The sequence below is a fragment of the Equus quagga genome, chromosome 11, assembly GCF_021613505.1.
Source record: "Equus quagga isolate Etosha38 chromosome 11, UCLA_HA_Equagga_1.0, whole genome shotgun sequence".
NCBI lineage: Eukaryota > Metazoa > Chordata > Mammalia > Perissodactyla > Equidae > Equus > Equus quagga.
The window spans coordinates 93,672,224-93,695,534 of NC_060277.1; the positions used below are offsets into that span (position 1 = coordinate 93,672,224).

General features: G+C 36.9%; 1 protein-coding gene across 4 annotated transcripts in view; it reads right to left on the reverse strand.

The window, feature by feature from the left end:
* The window catches only part of FBXL20 (F-box and leucine rich repeat protein 20), a 102,489-nt gene that overhangs the window by 3,076 nt on the left and 76,102 nt on the right, over window positions 1-23,311 (reverse strand). For all 4 annotated transcript variants that reach the window (XM_046675493.1, XM_046675494.1, XM_046675495.1 and 1 more), the window contains 7 exons: window positions 13,111-13,206; window positions 11,078-11,204; window positions 9,756-9,830; window positions 6,897-7,027; window positions 4,031-4,091; window positions 3,076-3,120; window positions 1,089-1,145 (listed from right to left, as the gene is read on the reverse strand). In XM_046675493.1, coding sequence (XP_046531449.1) covers window positions 1,089-1,145; window positions 3,076-3,120; window positions 4,031-4,091; window positions 6,897-7,027; window positions 9,756-9,830; window positions 11,078-11,204; window positions 13,111-13,206 — 592 coding nt within the window. The remainder of the gene's footprint in view (window positions 1-1,088; window positions 1,146-3,075; window positions 3,121-4,030; window positions 4,092-6,896; window positions 7,028-9,755; window positions 9,831-11,077; window positions 11,205-13,110; window positions 13,207-23,311) is intronic.

The window sequence follows — 23,311 nt, forward strand, 5'->3', positions numbered from 1 at the left end:
AGACCTTTCTGGTTTGATTTTGATGTCTATGGAGCCATCACTAGATCCATGTGGTGAAATGAAGAAAGCAGTATTAGTCGCTGGGTTTCTGACAATAAATGACTAACATTTCTGCGTGTGATTCTAAACATATTTTGTGAATTCATGTAATGACTGTGAAACAGTTCATAAACAAATATCCCTGCCACACACAAATTAACATTTTCTTCTCTATAGCGGCAAGTGGAGCTCAAGCTTTTCCTGCACAAAATTTTTGGAATTTGGACTAAATAGTGAATACCTGGTACAGGAGCATGCCCAAACAGTTAATTATCTGAAAATGATTCTTACAGCTGTCAGGTGTGGTGATCTCTTCACATAAATCTCTTCACTTTATCAATTTTCCTTAAATCCCTGGTTCCTCCATGTGAAACACAGAACGCTTGATCTAATTTTGGATAGTACTGTAATTTTTGGTAGTGCCACCAAACACACCAAAAATGAGCCTAGATACAGAATACAGTCATGTAGCACATAATGACTTTTCAGTCAATGATGGACCGCATATACAATGGTGGTCCCATAAGATTAGTACCATAGAGCCTAGGTGTGTAGCAGGCTAGACCATCTAGGTTTGTGTAAGTGCACTCTATGATGTCTGCACAATGACGAAATTGTCTAATGATGCATTTCTCAGAATGTATCCCCATTGTTAAACAATGCATGACTGTAGTCAACCAGAATGCTTTCCCACAGTGTTATTGGAAAGTAGCAGAGAACTCCCCATAGTAAAGCCTTGATTGGTTCTGTTTTATGGGAACATTTGGTCCCAAGGTGAAGCAAATTGTATTTTGGCCTTCTTGTCCCTTGGATCTCTGGAAATTTAAATATCATTCATTCATGTAGGAGGGAGAACTCATAGTCTCCAAGTCAGTTTTCCATTCCTATCTCAGTTTTCTCCTTCACTCAGGTCTTCCCTTGGTCTTCTGTAAGTTGGCAATTTGGAGACATATGCTTTCCCAAAATGGTAGCCAGACACTAAGAGCAAAGTAAGAGCCTGGTTTTGATTAAATCTAATAAACACATAAAACTTTCAAAGTCAAACTCACCAATACTTGAAGTCGAGGACAGTGTATAGAAAGTTGGATTAATGTGCTATCTGTTATCTGAAAGAAACATGTAAGTTTATTTTAGGCATAATTCAAAAAAAACCTCATGGACTGTACCTCATTCCTGACTACACATATTCTAGCCTGATATCCTGGTATCAATCATCAAAAAACAGAATCTTAACGTTGAAATCCCATCGGCTATCTGAACCTGTTCTTTGAGAACCTATCCAGACTAGGCTTGAACACATCTAGTCATCCCTAGTCTTCATCATTGAATAGGTCTGCTGAAAATTCTGTTTTGTTTTCTTGTAACTTCTTACCACTAGACTTTGTTCTTCCTGCTTAGAACCATCACAGAAAAGAATCAGAAGACACTGCTCCATGAAAAAAATAACTGTAGGAACATCCTCATATTTTTAGATATTTGGCCTCTATTTTATAAGCCATGCCACAACACAGGATTGATAACCGGTCTATCAGTTTTTTCCCAAGGGTGGCAGAAGGGGGCTGCTGAAATCTGGGTTAACTATGAACATTCAGGAAGGAAGAGCAGCCTTTTATAGTTATCTTAGGATGGAAAGTCAATCAGTGTCTCTTTTCCAGTTCTTCAACCCTGAGATGATGATGATGATTATAATATACATAGCTTCACAGGGACTACAAAACGGCAGAAGGTGGGGAGTTGGGGTAGGCAGATGTGTGCACATCCCTCAGGAGGACTAACACTGGAAGGGACACACAGGACACTCAGGCATGTGCAAGAGATAGATGGATGTGAACAAGTTTTAGTTTAGTAAGAACTAATAGAGGCCAGCCCCATGGCCAAGCGGTTAAGTTAGCGCACTCCACTTAGGCAGCCTGGGGTTCGCTCGTTTGTATCCTGGGCGCAGAGGTACACATTGCTCGTTGGGCCATGCTGTGGTGGCATCCCACATAGAAGAACGAGAATGACTTACAACTAGAATATACAACTATGTGCTGGGGCTTTGGGGAGAAAAAAAAAATGAGGAAGATTGGCAACAGATGTCAGCTCCGGGCCAATCTTCCTCAAAAAATAAATAAACAAAAATAAAGCTCAAAAGTAAGTACAACTAAGGGGGGGGGGGGGAAGAATAGTTGCTAAGTAGTGTCCAGATAACAAATTCAGAAAAAATTAACCTCTATAGTTACTACAGTATCTTCTCTTCTTTATTTTTACCATTAAAAAAATTCATTACTCCATCTTCTTTTTAAGAGTCTCTCTTCAGGGGGCCAGCCCAGTGGCACAGCGGTTAAGTTTGCACGTTCCGCTTTTTGGCTGCCCGGGGTTTGCCGGTTCAGATCTTGGGTGTGGACATGGCATCGCTTGGCACAAGCCATGCTGTGGTAGGCATCCCACATATAAAGCAGAGGAAGATGGGCAAGGATGTCAGCTCAGGGCCAGTCTTCCTCAGCAAAAAGAGGAGGATTGGCAGTAGTTAGCTCAGGGCTAATCTTCCTCAAAAAAAAAAAAAAAAGAGTCTCCCTTCAAAGTTTCTCCCAAGTCAACTAATAATCTCAAAGCTCTTAAAATTGGTAGTAAAAGAAATTGCTGATAAGGAGGTATATGGTATAGAGAGTTGGGTCTCCAGGGCTGATGATGTAAGGAGTCCAGGATCCAGCTAAGTTAAAAAAGGGCAGTGCTATATATCAGTGTGATGAGGCTTTAATTATTTACTAGTATCATAACCCTGTAGGTCTAAGAAAACGTCATAGCATCTTTATGGCTTAAATGCTTTGGTCTTCTTTCTTTTCAATGGCAACCTTATTGATTCTATTTTTCTAGTTCTTTAACACATATGTCACGAGCACCTTTGCCTGGTATGCCTGGACAACACCTCAGCAAACGGAGAGTCAGCAGTGCTGCCAGGTACTACACTACACTAGGGTAGGGAACGGTCTGATGTGCACATTTTATCTAAGTTTCTATCATACTGTATTTCTGAGTAAAAATCCCTAAGCTTACCTGAACACACTCTTCCAGGTCCATCTTTTCAAGCTCATGGCAATTCTACAGAATACAAAACCAAACATTATAGTACAGTTAAAACATGGGAAAAATTTTAAGGTCAGAAAACACAGTAGTAGTATTAAATATACTGATGAAATCTTAAAAGTTTCAGAGTTGGTGTCATTCTAATGTCACTTGTCTTATTCCATTAATTACACATTCTAAAAGGCCTTGATCACAGAAAAATTTCTCAATTATTCCACATTTAAAGTATGTAACATCCTAGAAGTCCAAGGGAATAAATATGCTGAACACTAACACTGCACTGATACAGAGATCCTTTCAACCATAAATAATTTAATGAAAATGATTTCTTTGGAAGGGTGGAAGGTAAGCTTTATATCCTCATTTAATTATGCCATGTGCCACCCCCAACTCAATTAGGATTCCATCCATCTGCCTGAAAGCAAATGTCCTCAACCATGCTCCATCACACTGGTCAAAGACAGTATAATTTTAAATACTACTATTATACAGTGATTTATAAACCACTCTGAGAATTAAAATCTTCTGGTGAATACAGAAAATCTCTGAAAACTTCTCCATTTAAACAGACTTACATGTTTATTTCAAAATTACTCTCATCCACCAGTAACATACCAAATAACCAAGTAAGTTTCTTTCACAAAGCGCTAGAAGTCCCTGTTTAGTTTATCATCTTATGCAAATGTGGGAAATCAAGTCTTACGAAGGAGCATCATGTTCTACAACGCATGCCTGCGTTTCCAGAGCAGTTTGTATTCTATAGGCCTGGAGCTGTAGCATAACAACGCTCAGAACACCAGCACAGAGAAGTTCCCCTACATCCCACACCCTCGACTCTGCTGCCATTCCACATTTCCCTCATTGCTCACTCTTCTGACATAAAAAATCCCCAACAAAACCTACAGAACCCGGAGAAAATACTTACCCTGGCCAGAGTGGTAAAGCCCACATCTGTTAATTGAGAACACCTTGCCACTTCTAATATTCTGTAAAAAGACAAAGCGAAAGTCAAGCCCTTGGTCCCTGAAAACTGGGTTTATTAAAACAGCATGAATTTAAGAAAACAACCTCTTATTCCCTAAGGACTATATAATATAGAGTGACATTAACAGCTAAGCAAGTCTGTATACAGATCTTGCCATTCATTTTCATGGAGTCGTCATAAGGGGGTCCTGAAAATACCACATTTTAGGGTGATGTAATCAGAAGAATATAATAATAGAAGCTTGTAGTTAATGCCAAAACGCATGAGAAATGCATTTAAAAGCCTTCTTGATTGCATACTGCTTACCCCCAGAGGGCAGCCTGCTCCTAGAAAACAAAGGAAATGGAGATAAATACTCTGTTTCAGTTAATCTGTCTGATTCAGTTAATCTGAAAATAAAATTATTCTCTTTCCCTATTTTACATGTAGGTTCACTTGGATTTAAATAGCTTTTAAAAACGCTATGAAGGGACTGGTTAATTACAGGCCTGTCCCAAATATGAAATCCATATGCATGAAAAAATACTTGTAAGCTTTCTGCTTCCTCCCACAGACTCCCAGGGAGGCCCAGTTGAGAGGGGAGCTGAGCTGGCAGCCACTCTCCTATTCAGGAACTGCTAAACACCAACCTAAATAACCACAAGACCAGGGAATCAAAAGTAGCTCTTTTCTGTGAAAAGCTTGGTGGCATCCGCATGGCAGTACCAAAGAACATTTATGTTTGCTTAAAAATCACTTACTACAGAAGTTGAAAAAAATAAAGCTAAAGTATAAGAAGTAATTATCAATTGACAATCAATTAGAAATAATTGCTCTATCTAATGGGAAATCATGATCTGACTGAAACCCAACTTTTCTGTTTTTTTGCGTTTTTTTCAGATTGGAACCTGAGCTAACAACTGTTGCCAATCTTTTTTTTTTTCCTTCTTCCAAAGTCCCCCAGTACATAGTTGTATATTCTAGTTGTGAGTGCTTCTGCTTGTGCTATGTGGGGCACCGCCTCAGCGTGGCTTGATGAGCGGTGCCATGTCTGCACCAAAGATCCGATCGGGTGAAACCCTGGGCTGCCGAAGCGGAGCACGAGAACTTAACCACTGAGCCACAGGGCCAGACCCGAAACCCAACTTCTGAGTATCACATTTGAAAGCCTTTCTATTCTAACAATAAAATAAACCATGAAGGGGACCGGGCTGGTGGTGCAGAGGTTAAGTTCACGTGTTCCACTTTGGCAGCCCAGGGTGTACCGGTTCGAATCCTAGGTGAGGACCTATGCACTGCTTATCAAGCCATGCTGTGGCAGACGTCCTGCATATAAAGTAGAGGAAGATGGGCACGGATGTTAGCTCAGGGTCAGTTTTCCCCAGCAAAAAGAGGAGGATTGGTGGCAGATGTTAGCCCAGGGCTAATCTTCCTTAAAAAAACAAACAAAAAACCATGAAGGAGGATGGAGCTGAACACTGCTCTCTTTAAAACAGAAAAAGGTAAAGTGAAATATTTTTAGAGAGGAGTTTAGCTACCTCCTTAGCGCCTGAATAGTACTTTGCTCTAGGCTTGTTATTACTAATTTTGACCAAGAAGTCTATGATCTAGTAAAAGAATTTTGATACTGTAGGCAAATTTTCTTTCAATAATTATGGTTAGGCCCATGGCCAGGTGATTATAAAAAAAAAGTTTTTAAGTAAGTTTTTTTGTTTTTGAGGAAGATTAGCCCTGAGATAACATCTGCTGCCAATCCTCCTCCTTTTGCTGAGGAAGACTGGCCCTGAGCTAACATCCGTGCCCATCTTACTCTACTTTATATGTGGGACGCCTACCACAGCATGGCTTGCCAAGTGGGGCCATGTCTGCACCTGGGATCCAAACCGGCAAACCCCGGGCCGCCGAAGCGGAACATGTGCACTTAACTGCTCTGCCACCGGGCCAGCCCCTAAGCAAGTTTTATTGGTTTACAATGATTGTTATATGTAACAGAAGTGGTTTCATGGGTTCTAGAGCCAGACTGCCTGAGTGTGAATCTTTGCTCCTGCACTTACTAGCTGTAAGAGCTTGAACAGGTTACTTGACTTCTCTGTGCTTTGGTTTCTCATATGGAGATAATAACAGGGCTTATATGATGTTATGATGATTAAATAAACTAATATTTGCATATCACTTAACACAATGGCTAACACATAATAAGTACAATAAAAGTTTTGTTTTTAAAAAACAAAAGACATACATGGGGATCATTCTTATTTATTACAAAATAGTGTATTGTGCATTCTTATAGAATCAATATGGGTTTGATACCATGTATGTGGTAACCCAGCAATCTTAGTAAATATTCAGCCAATCCTACATTTAGGCAGAGAGGAGAAGCCATAGAGAAATAAGCCTTGTTCTAAAAGACCATCAGCACGAAGGAGATTCTCTTGCGGGGCTGTTTTTTCTTTTAAATACTCCCTGCTACGTACCTGGCATCATTACTACAATATACATGGCCACAGGGTGAGAACTTTCTTCAGAAAGGCATTATATGAAGGCATTAATAAGAGAAAATGCTTTTATTTCTTTTCTCAAGTCATGGAAAAAAATGTTGATTTTGTTCTAGTATGGATAGCAAGATACAGAAAATGAGGACTATTACCCCTTGGTTCAGGCCTATTACATGTAATCAAATGAGGTACAAAGCAAGTAGTGGGCATCTAAAAAGGTAATGGCCTTGGAGTATCTACCTTAAACATTCCAGGTTCCAAGGAATAAATAGGGTGAAGGAGGCCTCTGTTTCTTTCCCCTGATTTTTTTGAGCTGAACAAGAAATGTTTACCTAAGTCGCGGGCAGTTCTGACCTAGAGCGTTCAGGATGGCGTCTGTGATGTTGGAGCAGCCGGAGGCACAGAGGGACTGTAACTTATGGCACCCTCTGCATATAGTAATGAGGCCTTCATCTGTGATTTGCTAAAAACAAGAGTAAAAAATCCCATAGATATTAGCAACTTAGCAGAAGAAAAAGAAGGAAAAAAGTTACTTCCGCAAAAATAAGCACCCAAAAGAAACAAAAGCAGATTTAATATCAATCAGGTAGCAGAACTAAAAGAAAATGAACACATTTTTGTCTCTTCCTCCCCTCACTTCCTTTGGATTTAGTTTGCGACAGAAATCTGTGCTCATTTGTGGTGTAAAGGGAAGAAGCTATATGGGATTCTTTTAACCTAAGGGGACTGGGAACAGTATGGGGCCCATCATGGTGTAGATTCAATTAAATGATTTTAAAATCTAGAAAACAGGTAGGAACAGCAGTATTTTAATAGTACAAACACATTTTTAAGTTCAAAATTGATAATGATATTAAGCTACTGAAAAAATGAAACAACTTGTGGATGAAGCTGCAATCTCGTTATCAACAAAAGACTCATTTATTTCCATATTTTAGTTTTATATGATAAAGAATATCCTAATTTATGGAGAAAAACAGTTGTGTCCAACCCACACAGAATTTTATATATTTTAAATCATTTTAAAATTAAAAAAGAATACACAAAGATGTACAGTAAAAAAAAAAAAAAAAGATGTCACATATGAACATCTTAACATGTTGGATAGGGTCAGAACTTCAATTTGTCCAGCTAGGTTCATTAATTTTGTATAAGTCTCAGAATAAATCTCTCCTATCATCTTTGTTTAATCACACAGTATCCTTAGGTTGTAAGGACAAGTGAAAAAAAAATCAAACATTAAATATTCACTTTTTAAATCAGCACGTTCTCAATATTGTACAACTGAAACAAAATAAAAAACGGATACTAAGGCAAATATAAGATCTGTCATGAGGATAAATTAATGAGGTATATACACATATGGAAGTACCTAAAAAAGTGCCACAGAGATGTGATGTATTGTTATTACTAAACAAGGATAACTGATATGTAAAGGCGGAAGCAGCAATCAATAAACGCACATATTTAGCAAGCCAATGGAATTTGTGTCACACAATATTAAGAAAGTATTGCAGGGCTGTGCTGCCTCCTTAATGTTTTAAAGTCTATAAGGGATTATCTAGGAACAAAGATGAGGAAAGTCACATCACCGATATTTTTAATTTTAAAGAGAGTAAAATTTACTAAACTTTCATGTTTTCAAATTGCTTAAAAAAAAGCAAATGGATCAAGAATGTACTTTGGTTACTTCAATAGTTCTGGGCAGGAACATGAAGTCTCATGAATGCTGAGAATCATTTCATCATACTGTACAGAAGAAATGACTCATGCCCTAAGATCTGGGTGAAGGGAAACAGTAACATAAACATATGATAGAACTGGTTCTTTATGCTTACCAACTGTGATTTCTATCTGCTGGAAGAGTAAAGGAAACAAAACTAAAATGGCAAACGGTAGGCATGATATATATGTATTTGTATGCATGAGTTTATATGTAACATGTATACAGAGTATGTGTATATGTACAGTCATGCACTGCATAACAACATTTCGGTCACCAACAAACTGCACACAACAGTGGTCCCATAAGATTAGTACCACATAGCCTCGGTGTGTAGTAGGCTATACCATCTAGGTTCGTCTAAGTGCACTCTATGATGTTCGCACAACAATGAAATTGCCCAACCACGCACTTCTCAGAATGTATGCGCACAGTTAAGTGATGCATGACCGTATATAAATAAAATCTGAAGATGCCCCAAACAGTTTTTTCCTATCACTGTAAACTGATGGTTTCATTTACAAGAATCCTCCAAGCTCTTTCTCGCAGGCCAAATATTTTGGTTTCACAAATGAAATTAGGCAAAGTCTAGTAGTTAGCAACTATGGGAATCAGAATTAAAAAGAAATGTCATTCCTTTAACTCAGTCTCAGGAGCCTCCTAAACAGATCATTATCAGCACCATCCCTTAAGGGCTGGAAGAACAGGTAGCTGAAACTGCACAAAATGTGGCCCTTTCTGTATCACCTTTAAACTAAACAACTACGATACCCTCAGGTTTTAGGTGATCAAACAAGAAGGGGAGGGTATAATAAGCAGAAGCCTTGGCAAAAACCCTTATCAACGTTTTTCATTGCCATGAGAGGCTCTCACTCAAAGGTAACACATATGTAATTTTCAAGGCAAGACAGAAAAGCTACAGGTGTATTGTCAATGTTCTAAGACCCTGAATAATTTCAGCAAGTTCTCTGAGCAAAATTCAGGAGTTTTGGGATAGACACAAAAAAGCTGATAGTCTAAACAAGCCAAATGTAAACTACAAATACTACTTGAAAATAATTTAAACGGTACATTTTGCTTGTCATCTGTTTAAATCAGTGTGGTTCCCAATAGTTACGGTCCACTAATAGGTCTTAATTGGTATGATTGCAATTAATTTACCAAAAATATTTTAAATACTGAAGTTTGTGAGTAATTTACTTCTAAAAAGTAGAGTTTTCTTAAGTCAAAAAGAAAGGGGTGGAGTTGCAGTTAGCTTATGTGGAATTCTGCATAAGCTACCCTCTATCTAATGTATGTCAAAGCCCTCAGGAGTGCATATTGTCAAGTATGTAAAGAATCATCTGTGTGTTTACTGTGTCCCCTGGGTTGAAATGGAAAAACCCATCGTCTTGATGACAGAAACTCTTACAGTAATATTACTGAAATGAATTACTAATACGGAAGAGTTGTGCGAAGGATGGCTTACTAAGCAAGTCTGCAAGTTTAAAGTCACCAGTTCAGGACAGTGTGCACCTATGTACTTCAGTGCTTCATCTTCTAGCTAGAAAGATTAAAAAGAAAGAGAAAAAATGATTACTGACACTGTTTCAAAGGAAAAAAGATTTAAGAGTGTACACATTGATCGATATATTCTAAACAGCCAACCAAGTTTCAAAGGAACAAGGAAACAGAAACAATGAACTATGATCACATAAGGTGTAATTCACATGATTAGTATGGTTATCAGTATTTTTCATCAGTTCTGACCACATCAAATTCCTATTATCACCAAATCAAGGAAAAGATAAACACTGCCTAACGTTTATGAATTTTTCTTCTGATAAATTAAACATGGCTCACAGCGTTTTGCTAAGGGATTATGAAACTAAAATAATTTTCACATTTCTACACTCCCTATAAAGTCTTTTGAAAAGAAACTTTCCGGAGCAGGAGCTGAGAAAGGCATCCATAGCTTATCTGCTGCTGGTAGATCAGTGCCATGCGCACAGTGCAGAGAACAGATGGCAAGTAATTGATTATAACGATGCATTCCAATCAATATTTTTCAGGATTCCATAAATAACCAGAAGCTCAAGCTGTTGTTTTAAGGCAGTCATACTTCCAAAGCTGTTTCAAACAATGGAGCTCCTCCCATTACGGTGAAAGAATGAAGGCATTTTTAATGGAATCCAAGGCCTGGTTTTAGTAACCATTAATAAATTAAGGTAATAAGAGCCTAGGCCTACTTTGTCAGTCACTTCTAAACCCACTCTTGACCACTTCCTTCCAGATGCTACCATGTCACTTTTTCTTTTTCACTGTAAAACACTGAGATAGTAAAATTTTTAATGACAAAATATGTTGGATTTGTAATGTGACTGGAAATAAGCATCAACACTGTAAAATGTAGGTTGCTGTATACTTGGCACATTTAAGAAAAGCTCCTGGTGGTTAAACAACTAGTGAAAATTGCCAAGACTACCTTCCTTGCCTATCTAGTTCAAGATCTCAGGCAGTGACAACATGGCATGTTTTCCTTTTCAGATTAAACTGCATGAAACTCTTCTTGACTATGGTGCATGCTCAGTATCATTTTGTCTCCCCATCTGGCCTCCTCTCAAAAATTTCTCTTTGGTCAGATGTTAATTCTTCTTATATTTTTTTACTCTGTGGAAAACAAATTTTTAGTAAGTATGTATCTTTGGTCAATAATATGTAACAACTACATATCCCTCAAGCTAACATCTTGGGGCTATCTACAAAGTTTATGGTTCCTCTATCATTCATAAACACTACATGGAGTATTACCTGTGTGCAGCCTTTTAAGAACAAGGCCTTGAGCCCTCCACAGCCTCTCACTAGTGCTTGGATGCCATCCTTGGTTACTTGGTCACACCACGAAATGTTCAGTTGCTCCAACAGTGGACATCCCTCACTTAGCAAAAAACAAAATGAAACAAACATACGACTAAATCCAATTCCAAAGGCACCAAATTCTTATTTTATTGACTATTTAGTCAGGGAATGGATATAGCCCCATGCTATGCTAGAAGAACATACATATTCATATACATAAATCTACTTAACGCAGATTTAGAACATAGGTAATCCCATAACAACAACAAAAAAAGCAGATTTATCAATGCTTGTGGTGTTCATGTGGGACTGTATCAGTCGGAGGGCCATCTCAAATCCACCTTAACCAACAAGCACAAACACAATCTTGTTTTCCAGATATATTAGATTTTTATGGAGGTTTATACTTTTCAAAATATATCCTTTTTGCACTTATCACATATTTAAAAGGTCTCTATATAGGAAATGTAAAGTAAGTGACTTGTTCAGGTTAACAGTAACTAAAGAGTTTAGATTCAAACCCAGATTTTCTATCAAATAAATCTATTATTTATTAGAGTAATAACAAAAACATTTAAAATTTTACTTAAAAAATTACAAGGATGTATAAATTTCCCTTATCTAGGAAGTATGTAGACTACTTTTTCCACAGGCTCAATATAGGATATATTGTATTCACTATCTGCCTTCTATCAAATACTAGCTTCATCTTTGATCTCTGATTTCACATTTGAACTACGGAAGAATCCTGAGCTCTACAACATTCTTTGGAAAACAGTGCTTTAATTGTTTCACAAAATAAAGCCAGGGGATCTTGGTTCAAGTTCATTCTTCAACATTAATAGCGTGACTTTAGGACACCTTCCCAAACTTCTCTTAATCCAAGGTTAGCTGTAGCCCCATCTATGTTCTCCCCAAACTGACATACTCACTTCAATCACAGCACTTGTCACACTGCAATATGATGACATGCTTAGGGGTTTTTTTTTCCTCCCACTGGACTCTGAGCAACTTAAGGGCAGCAACAATATCTTATTCAGTTATATTCTACGGCTGAATCACAGTACCTCGCATTCAAAAATGTTTTGGATTTTCTTATCTATAAAGTGTCTGTCCTATCTACCTCACAAGGTTTTCAAATAAATGAGATCACTTATACGAAAATATTTTATAAACTATAAATGTTGTTATATTATCCTACATGGCCAACAGCCTTAGATACATATGTGCTCAATATTCACAATGAAAGTCTAAGAAGGAGCCACACTTTTAGATTACTTACACTCAACTTAACTAAATCTACATTTCTTCTTTTAATAGCTTAATTCTTACTATTCTTAAATGTAACCAATACATGGGACCACAATCATTTATAAAAGGAAGACAAAAAAATAAAGTTACAAAGAGAGTGGGCATTTCATTCTCCTTTTAAGATATATCTTCTGTAATGTACTTTAAAAAATACATTAACACTGAAACAATTAAAACTTATTGAGTGCTTACTACATGGCAGAAACTCTGCTAAGAACTTTATATATATTAGGTTGAACCACACGAAGACAAAAACTGTTGAATACTGGCAACTTTATATGGGTTGGTCTAATACTATCAAATAATAATAATCCTATGAGATGATAAGGAAAAGCTTACAAGGATTATATTTGTTCAAAGTATGTGATTGATAACCTGACTCCAGAGCACTGCTTTTATCACTAGGCTATAATAATATGTGCCATTTGTGGGGGGTGGGGGAGTAGATCAGGACAAGCCTTCATAAAAATCTAATCATTCATGTATAAACTGTACTTACACTGTTCAGAAATCCCCTGAATGTGTCCTGTAATTTGGGCAAGTGATAAAATAAAAGACATATTCTGAACTACAGTATATATCCCTAACACATAGTTTCCTTCAATTCCAATTTTCAGTTATTAAAAAAAATTATTTGTTCTGATAATTGGACATTCTTGTTATAAGAAATTTACCTCAGAGCTTTTAGAGACATGTTTGTTATTGATGTACAGGAAGCCAAGTCAAGGTGCCTGAGTTTGGAACAGAACTTGCTAAGGCTAGTACATGTACTGAAAAATGGAAAAAGGAGAAAATAATGAATAAACAAATAAGAAAACATCCTTAGTATATCATACACAATTCTCATTAAACACGTATGTGTATATAAGAACTGTAAAATTTCCATACCCCAAATAAAAGCAATTATAAATCCCGGGACCTTTCACGTTGAATAAGAGGCAGATGTCATTCACACAGGATAAAAAGGAGCTGTGCTATGTATGAGAATTTGCATGAGGGAAAGATGGTGCTTGATTATCATCTGGAAATGTTAACAGCTACTGAAAGCAAACTACAGACATGCTAAGAGATTTGCATGCACTCTGCAAATCCAGGAACACCAGAAAGCTAGCCAGTACCTGCTAGCAAGCGGTGAAATATGAAGACTGAAAGCTCTGCCTCTGCTCTTTCACTTAAATCTCTGCTCAAGATAACCTTTTGCACAGCAGTAACAAGATAATTGCGTTTTTGCAAGGTATACAGAGGATGGACCAGTATTGGGCTGCAACAAGCTAAGTTATGTAATATTACTATCTACTTTCCTTTATGAATTTCTTAAAGGCCCTTTCCCACAGTGGTCAGGTTCTCGGTTTAATTTTTTTAACTTATGGGAAATTTCAAATATACACAAGAGTGAATAACAGAGAACACACACATACCATTATTAAGCTTTGACATTTATCAATATTCTACTATTACTATTCCATCTATTTCCCCTCCTTTTATTGTTCCAGTATTTTAAAGCAAATCCCAGACGTATTATTTCACCTATAAATATTTCAGGACATTTTTCTAATAGATCAGGACTTAAGTCCTTGGTGTCTGATATCCAGTCTCTGTTCAAGTTTCCCCAATTGTTTCACAAATGCCTTTGTCAAGCTGATTTGTTCAAATTAAGATCCAAATAAGAGCCAAACATTCTACTTGGTTGATGTTTCTTAGGACCTTGTGTGGTACTGTTTCCAGTTCTGCTGGGTAGACACCTAGGAGTAGAATTGCTAGGTCCTATACTAAGCTTATGTTTGACTTTTTTTTAATATTGTCACCTGAGCTAACATCTGTTTCCAATCCTTTTTATTTTCCTTCTTCTTCTTCTCCCCAAAGCCCCCAGTACATAGTTGTATATTCTAGTTGCAGGTCCTTCTTGCTGTGCTATTTGGGATGCTGTCTCAGCATGGCTTGATGAGTGAGGCTAGGATCTAAACTGACGAAACCCTGGGCCTCCAAAGTGGCGTGCACAAATTTAACCACTCAGCCATGGGGCTGGCCCCTATGTTTGACTTTTTTTTTTTTAAGATTTGATTTTTCCTTTGTCTCCCAAAGCCCCCCGGTACACAGTTGTGTATTTTTAGTTGTGGGTCCTTAGCATGTGGGAAGCCACCTCAGCATTGGTGCCATATCCGTGCCCAGGATTTGAACTGACAAAATGCTGGGCCGCCAAAGCAGAGTGCGCGAACTTAACCACTCGGCCACGGGGCCGGCCCGTTTGAATTTTTCACAAACTGCCAAACTGTTCTCCAACGTGGCTGTATCATTTTACATTCCCAACAGCAATGAATGAAGGTCTCAGTTTCTCCACATTCTTGCTAACACTTGGCAGTGTCTCTTTGATTTTAGTCATCTTATTGGGTATAGAGTGTAATCGTATTATGACTTTTACAATTCTGTAATGAACATGCTTTCTTCTGCTTATATTAGCCATTCGTCTCTTTCCTTGGTGAAATGTCTATCCAAGTGTTTACCACATTTTTAATTAGGTTGCCTTATTATTGACCGCGAGAGTTCCCTATATATTCTTGATATGTTTTCTTTAATTTCTCTCAGTAATGTTTTCTGGTTTCCAGTGTAGCTATCTGGCACTTCTTTTAGAATTATGTTATCTGCAAGTAAAGACAGTTTTACTTCTTTCCTATGCTCTTTTTATTTTTTCAAACTTACTGCACTGGCTAGAATCTCCAATAGAACACTGAACAGAAATGGCCAGAGTTAACATTCTTGTCTTTCTCCTGATGTTAGGGTACAGCACTCAGTCTTTCACCATTAAGTGAGCAGTAGGTTTGTCACAGATGCCTTTGATCAGATTGAGGAAATTCCCTTCTATTCCTACTTTGCTGAGAATTTTTATCATGAATGGATGTTGCATTTTGTCATGCACTTTTTCTTTATCTAATGATGTATTAGTTATCTATCATTGCATAACAAATTACCCCAAAACTGAGCAACTTAAAACAACAAATCTTTAGTATCTCACAGCTTTGGGGTCAGGAATATAGGCACAGGCAGCTTAGCAAGATGCCTCTGACTCCACCTCTCACAAGGCTGCAATCAAGGTATTGGCCACAGTTGCAATCATCTCAAAGGTTAACTGGGGGCAGATTCCCTTCCAAGCTCATTTCGGTGGCTGTTGGCAGAACTCAGAAGGTCCAATTCCAAGCTCACTCATTTGGGTTTTGGTAGGTTTCAGGTCCTTGCTGGCTGTTGGCTGGAGACCTCAGTTCCTTGCCACACGGGCCTCTCCACAGAGCTACTCACAACAGGGCAGCTTGCCTCCCCCAGAGCCAGAGCCCCGAGAGAAAGTAGAGCAAGACGGAAGCCACAGTCTTTTTGTAACCTAATCTCCAAAGCGACATCCAATCTCTTCTGCAGTATTCTATTGTTAGAAATGAGTCACTAGGTCCAGTCCATGCTCAAGGGGAAAAGATTACACAAGGGTGTGAATACTAGGAGGCAGGGATTATTTGAGGGCCATTTTAGAGGCTGCCTATCAAACTGAGATGACCATGTGGTTTTGTCCTTCATTCCAGAGGGCAGTAAATCTCACCAGTTGTATGTGGCCCACAAGTCAAGAATGGTTTTGACGCTTTTTAAATGGTTTAAAGAAAATCAAAAGAAGATACTATTTAGTAACATGCGAAAATTATATGAAATTCAGAAGCGAGCACCCAGAAACAGTTTTATTGGAGCACAGCCATGCTCATTTGTTTATGTATTGTCTATGGCTGCTTTTGTAAAACACCACCAGGGCGGAGTAGTTGTGACAGAGACTGTATGACCAATGAAGCCTAAATAGTTACTTATTCAGCACCATATAAAAAAAGTTTGCTGACTCCTGCTTTATTCTACTAATTACTATGAGATATTACATTAATCAATTTTCAGATGTTAAATCACAATTGTATTTCTGGGATAAATCCCACTTGGTTATGATCCAAAATCCTTTTATATGTTGCTAGATTCAGTTTGCTAAAATTTTGTTAAGTACTTTTGCATTTGTGTTCCTGAGGGATACTGATCAGTGGATTTCCTTTTATTGTGATGTCTTTGTTTGGCTTGCTATGGGAAGAATACTGGCCTCACAGAGTAAGTTATGAAGTGTTTCCTTTTTTCATGAATCAGTTTGAAGATCAATATTATTTCTTCTTTAAGTATTTGCTGGAACTCACCAGTGAAGCCATCTGGGCCCGGGCTGTTCTTCGTGGGATGATTTTAAATTGTTCACTGAATTTACTTGTCATAGATCTGTTCAGATTGTCTATTATTTTCTTGAGTCAAATTTGGTAATTTGTGTCTTCCCAGGAATTTGTCCATTTCATCTAGGTTTAATTTGTTGGCATAAAGTTATTCATGATATTTTTGAAGTCCTCTCCTTCATTCTTGCTTTTGATAACTTGTGTCTTCTCTCTTACGTTCTTAGTCTAGGTTTGCAAATTCTTTGGATTTTTTTCTCTTTTCTTTTTTTTGAGGAAGATTAGCCCTGAGCTAACTACTGCCAATCCTCCTCTTTTTGCTGAGGAAGACTGGCCCTGAGCTAACATCCATGCCCATCTTCCTCCACTTTATACGTGGGACACCTATCACAGCATGACTTTTGCGAAGAGGTGCCAGGTCTGCACCCGCGACCTAAACCAGTGAACCCTGGGCCACCGAGAAGCGGAACGTGCGAACTTAACCGCTGCATCACCAGGCCGGCCCTTGGATTTTTTTCCAAAGAACTAGCTTTTGGTTTCATCGATTTTATTACTGTTTTTCTGCTTCCTATTTCACTGATATCCAATCTAATCTTTGTTATTTCCTTCTTCTTCTTGGTTTGGGCTTAGTTTGCTCTTCTTTTTCTAATTTCCTAATGTTGAAGTTTGTTATTGATTTCAGCTTTCTTTCCTCTTTTCTGACATAGGAATTCAGAACTCTATCACTGCTGTAGTTGCATCCCCTAAATTTTGATGGCTTTTCATTTTCTTTCAGTTGAAAATATTTTTAAAATTTCTCTTGTGATTTTTGTCTTTAACTAATGGGTTATTCAGAAGTGTGTTGCTTAATTTGCAAATACTTGGGGTTTCCCCAGATTTTGTTCTCTTATGAATATCTAGTTTTAATTCTCTAGTTCTGGTCAGAGAACATTGTATATGACTTTAATCTTCTTAAATTTATTAAGGCTTGTTTAGTGGTCCAATCTATGCTCTATCCTGGAGAATGTTCCAAGTCTGTTTGTAAAGAATATTTATTCTGTATTCATTGGGTGGAGTGTTCTATTTGCGTAGTATGCATTTTTCCATCTGTTTACTTTTCAACCTATTTCTGTCTTTGGATCTGAAGTATGTCTCTTGTAGACAGTGCATAGTTGGGTCGTGTTTTTTAATCCATACTGACAATCTCTGTCTTCTTTTAATAGAATTACTGATATGGTTGGATTTTGTGTCCCATTTTGCTATCCTTTTTCTATCTGTTTCATGCTTTTTTTGGTTTGTTTTTCTGTTTCTCTTTTACCGTTTTCTTATGTTAAGTGTACCATTTCAATTCCTCTGTTGATTTTTTACTTTTTTTTTGAGTTATTTTCTTAGTTTGCTCACAGATTACAATACGTATCTTAATTTACCACAATCTATTTCAGAATAACAACTTAATTCTCACAAAACAGGCATTTTGCTCCAATATATCACCATTCCCTGCTCCCACCTTTGTGCTTTTATTTTCATATGTTCAAATATATTTCATGTATTACTTCTATATATGTTATAAATCTAACACAGTGTTATAATTATTGCTTTATATAGTCTTATATCTTCCAAAGAAGTTAAAAGAAGATATGAGAAAGTTACGGAGTCTTAGATTCACCCACATATTTACCACTTCTGATGCTCTTCAGTTACCAATTCCTATGGATTTGAGTTACTGTATGGTATTTATTTCCTTTCATCCTGAAGGACTTCCTCTAGTATTTCTTATGAGGCACATTCGCTAGCAACAAATTCTCTCCGTTTTTGTTTATATAGCAATGTCATAACTTGGCCTTCATTTTTGAAGGACAGTTTTGCTAGACAGAGAATTCTTTTTTCCTTTCAGTCCACTGAACACGTCACGTGGCTCTGGCTTCCACTGTTTATGATTAGGTTATCCATTAATCATATATTTCTTGTATATGAGTTATTTTCCTCTTGCTGCTTTCAAAATTTTCTCCTTGTTTTTAGTTTTCAACAGTTTGGCTCTAATGTGTCTGGGTGTGGATATCTGTTTTTATCCTTCTTGGGTACACTGAACTTCTTAGACCTGCAGAATAATATTTTTCATCAAATTTGGTAAGTTTTCTGCCACTAATTCCTCACATTTTTTTTTCTGCCCCTCCTCTCACCTAGGATTCCCATTTTACGAATGTTGGTACTCTTGACCAACAGGTCTCTTGAGGCTCTGTCCATTTTTCTTTAATTCTCTCTGTTCTTCAGACTGGATGATTTCTACAGATCTTTAAGTTTACTGATTATCTGTTGTGCTATCCTCCCCCTGCCAGCTTTACTGAGATATAATGACATATAACACTGTGCAAGTTTAATGTGTATAATGTGATGATTTGTTAAACAAATACATCATCAAATGTTTACCACAATAAAGTCAGTTAACATATTCTTCACCTCACATAACTACCATTTTGCTGTCGCTTTGTGGAAACATTTAAAATCTACTCTCATAGCAACTTTCAAGTATACAATACAGCATTGTTAACTATAGTCATCATGCTATATATTAGATCCCTGGAACTTGTCTTATAACTACAGGTTTGTATCCTTTGACCAACATCTCTTTATTTTGTTCTATTATCTTTAATGTGCTATTGAGACTGCTAGTGAATTTTTCAGATATTATATTTCCAATTCCAGAATTTCCATTTGGCTTGCATTTTACAATTTCTATCTCTTTACTGACATTCTCTATTTAACAAGTTATTGTCATTATACTGTCCTTTTATCACATGCAAATACTTCAAAAATTGAGATATAATTGACATATTAGTTTCAGGTATACAACAAAATGATTGAATATATGTATATATTGCAAAATGATCACCACAATAAGTCCATCCATCACCACATACAGCTCCAGTTTTTTTCTTGTGATGAGAACTGTTAAGATCTAATTTTTAAAAATCTAGTTTTAGTATATATGACTTGCACATATTTTTAAGTTTATCCTTAAGTATTTTATGTTCTTAGATGTTACCATGTTATATTCAAAAATTTTTTAAATTGTCCCATGCTGGTAGGTAGCTACAACATTGATCTTTGCCTATTTGTCATGTTTCCTCACTTGAACCATATCATGCCATTTATTTCTTACTTTCCAATCTGCATGCCATCCCCCATCCCTTTATTGTACTAAATGGACTTCCAGTATCATGTTGAATAGATGTAGTAGACCCAAGACCTTGCTTTGTTTCTGACCTTAGGGAGAAAGTGTTCAGTCTTTTATGATTAAATATGATGTTAGTAGGAGGTTTTTCATATACAAAATTTATCAGGTTGACGAAATTATCTTCTCCTAGTTTGTTTAGAGATTTTACCATTAATGGGTATTTAATTCTGTAAAATACTTTTGTTGGACCTATTGAAATGATCATACGATTTTTCTTCTTTGATCTTTTATCAAGTTGGAACTTAATACTGATTTTGCATGTTAAAACAACCTTGTATTTCTGGGATAAATCCAAATTGATTATGATTTATGACTCTTCATATACTGTGAATTCAATTTGACAATATTTTCTTAAGGATGTTTACATGTCCATGAGGAACATTGGCCAGTAGTTTCCTTTTCTTGTAATTCTTGTCTGATTTTTGACGACCTCAAAAAATGAGTTAGAAAGTCTTCCCTCTTCCTCCTCCTTCATTTTTTTGAAAGATTTTTTTATGATTAATATCATTTCTTTCTGAAATGTTCAATAGAATTCAATACTGAAGCTATCTAAGCCTAGAGGTTTTTTGTTTTTGGTGGTAAGGTTTTTAATCATCAATCCAATTTTTAAAGACATAAGGCTATTCAGATCTTCTATTTCTTCTTGTCAGTTTTGGTAATTTGTGTCTTTCAAAGAATGTATCCATTTTATCTAAGCTGTCAAATTATTGGCATAAAATTGCTCATTATGTTCTCTTATTAACCTTTTAATACGTGTAGAGTCTATAGTGATATTTCTTTTTACAATCTTGGTACTGGCAATTAATGTCTTCTTTCTTGACTAATCTAGACAGAAGGTGACCAAGCTTAATGTTTTTTTTTTGTTTGTCTGCTAAGGAAGATTGGCCCTAAGCTAATAGCTGCTGTCAATCTTCTCTTTTTGCTTCAGAAAGATTGTCACTGAGCTAACAACATCTGTGTCAATCTTCCTCTATTTTGTATGTGGGACACCACAACAGCATGGCTTGATGAGTGGTGTGTAGGTCCTCGCCCAGGGTTCTGAATCCGCAAACCCCAGGCTGCTGAAGTGAAGCATGGGAACCCAACCACTATGCCACTGGGCCGGCCCCCTAAGCTTACTGATTCTATTTCAAAGAACCAGCTTCTGCTTTCACGGATTTTCTCTACTCTACGCCTATTTTTTATTTCACTGATTTCCACCATTACTTTTTCTCTTCTTTCCTTTTACTTATTGTGGATTTATTTTTCTTTTTCTAGTTTTCTAAAAACTAGATTTAGAGCCTTGACTCTCAATCTTTCTTTTCTAATGTAAGCATTTAAAGGTATACAGTTTGCTCCAAGCACCGCCTTTGGTGGATTCCACAAGTTTCAAACGTTGTGTTTTCATTATCACATAACAAAACATATTTTCTAATTTTCTTTGTAATTTATCCCTTGGCCCATGGGTTATTCAGAAGTGTAATACTTAATTTTTAAATTTTATAGATAAGTATTACTGACATCTACATTAATTTTGTTGAGGCTATAGAACACACTCAACATGATTTCAAGCCTTCTAAATTGATTGAAATTTGTTTTACAACCATTATTTGGTGTGTCTTATTGAATATTCCAAGTGCAAAAGAATGCTTTTTTGGGGGCTGGCCTGGTAGTGTAGTGGTTAAGTTTGTGCACTCCACTTTGGTGGCCCAGGGTTTGTCGGTTCAGATCCTGGGTGTGGACCTACACACCGCTCTTCAAGCCACGCTGTGGCAGTATCCTACACAGAAGAACCAGAAGGACTTTTAACTAGGATATACAACTATGTACTGGGGTTTTGGGAAGAAAAATAAGAAAAAAAAAGGAAGAGTGACAACAGATGTTAGCTCAGGACCAAAAAAAAGCATACCTTAAAAAAAAAAAAAAGAATGCTTTTTGGGGTGCTTTTTGGTACAGCATTCCATAAATGTCAAATAGGACAAGTTCACTGAAAGTGTTTTCAAGACTTCTATAGCTTTACACTGTTTTTTTGTCTACTAGTTTAACCATTTACTAAAAGAGGAGGATACTATTTAATATCTTTTCCATTTACCCTTTTTCCTGATGTTTACATCATTTGATATAAAAAAAATCAGTAAAGTTTCCTGTCATTAGTAATAGTATATCTTTTCCCATCCTTTTACTCTTAATCTCCATATTATCTTTAAGTTTTCTTTAAATTCTTGAGCATATATGTACTTGTTTTTTTCTTTTGAGGGAGATTAGCCCCGAGCTAACATCCATGCCCATCTTCCTCTACTTTTTTTACATGTGGGATGCCTGCCACAGCATGGCTTAATAACCGGTATGTAGGTCTGTGTCCGGGATCTGAATTGGTGAACCCCAGGCCGCTAAAGAGGAGTGTGTGAATTTAACCACTACGCCACCAGGTTGGCCCTGGTAACTGCTTTTTTAAAACTCTTTTTTGGTCAATTTTATAATCTCTGTCCTTTCTAGGTCTGTTTCTATTGACAGGTTTTTCTTCTGGTTCTTCTTCAGCTATCATTTCCTGCTTCGCTGCATGTACTGTAATTGTCGACTAAATGATGTAAATTCTGTATGCTACATTTCTGAGTGTCTAGATTTTGTCGTCTTCTTTAAAGAATGTTGAGTTTTGATTTGGCAGGCAGTTAAGTTAGTTGTGGTTCAATCTGATCCTAAATTTTTTCTTTTAATCATTATTAGGGCAGGTTTAGTTCAGCTCTACTACCAAGGAACGAGCTTTCTGAAATCTCTTTCTAAATGTCCCAAGGTGTTCCACGAGCTTTCTCCATTTTGTGTAGTTAGAACTTCTCCAAGCCTTATTTAAATTCTTGGAATTCTTCAGTTTACAGTTTCCCAGTAATTGCTCTTTCCTTATTAGATGTTCTTTGCCCAGCTTTGTGGGGTCTCAATATGTGCATACATAGTTTACTATTCAGCCAAATCTATGTAGATTTCTGTAGACCTTTTCTGAGTAGGTCCCCCTTCTCTAGACAGAAATTACAGCCACTCTGGTCTCCCTGAACTCTGATCTCTTTCTCTTCAAATCAACCAGAACTTTGTGCTCTTCTTGCGTTCCTTCTCCTTGTGCCATTATCTGGAAAATGCCATCAGGCTGAAAGCCAGGGTAATCATATGGCTTACCTCATTTGTTTCTCAGTCCTGTGTTGCATGTTGTCTAACATTTCAAACTGGTTGTTTCCTATGTTTTGTACAGTTTTATAGTTGTTTACAGCAGGAGGGCAGTTATCATCATGGTCAAAAGCAGAAGTCTCTGTCTTTGATTTTTAAAGTTTGTATAATTTTCTTCTATATTGTGTTTAAAATATTGCATTTCTAATGTCACTAGTTCAGGCAAAAATCTGAACACTGACCAGTGGTTATTTAACGATTTTAAGATATTAAATTTTTTTTGTAGGAGTGATAAAGTTAATG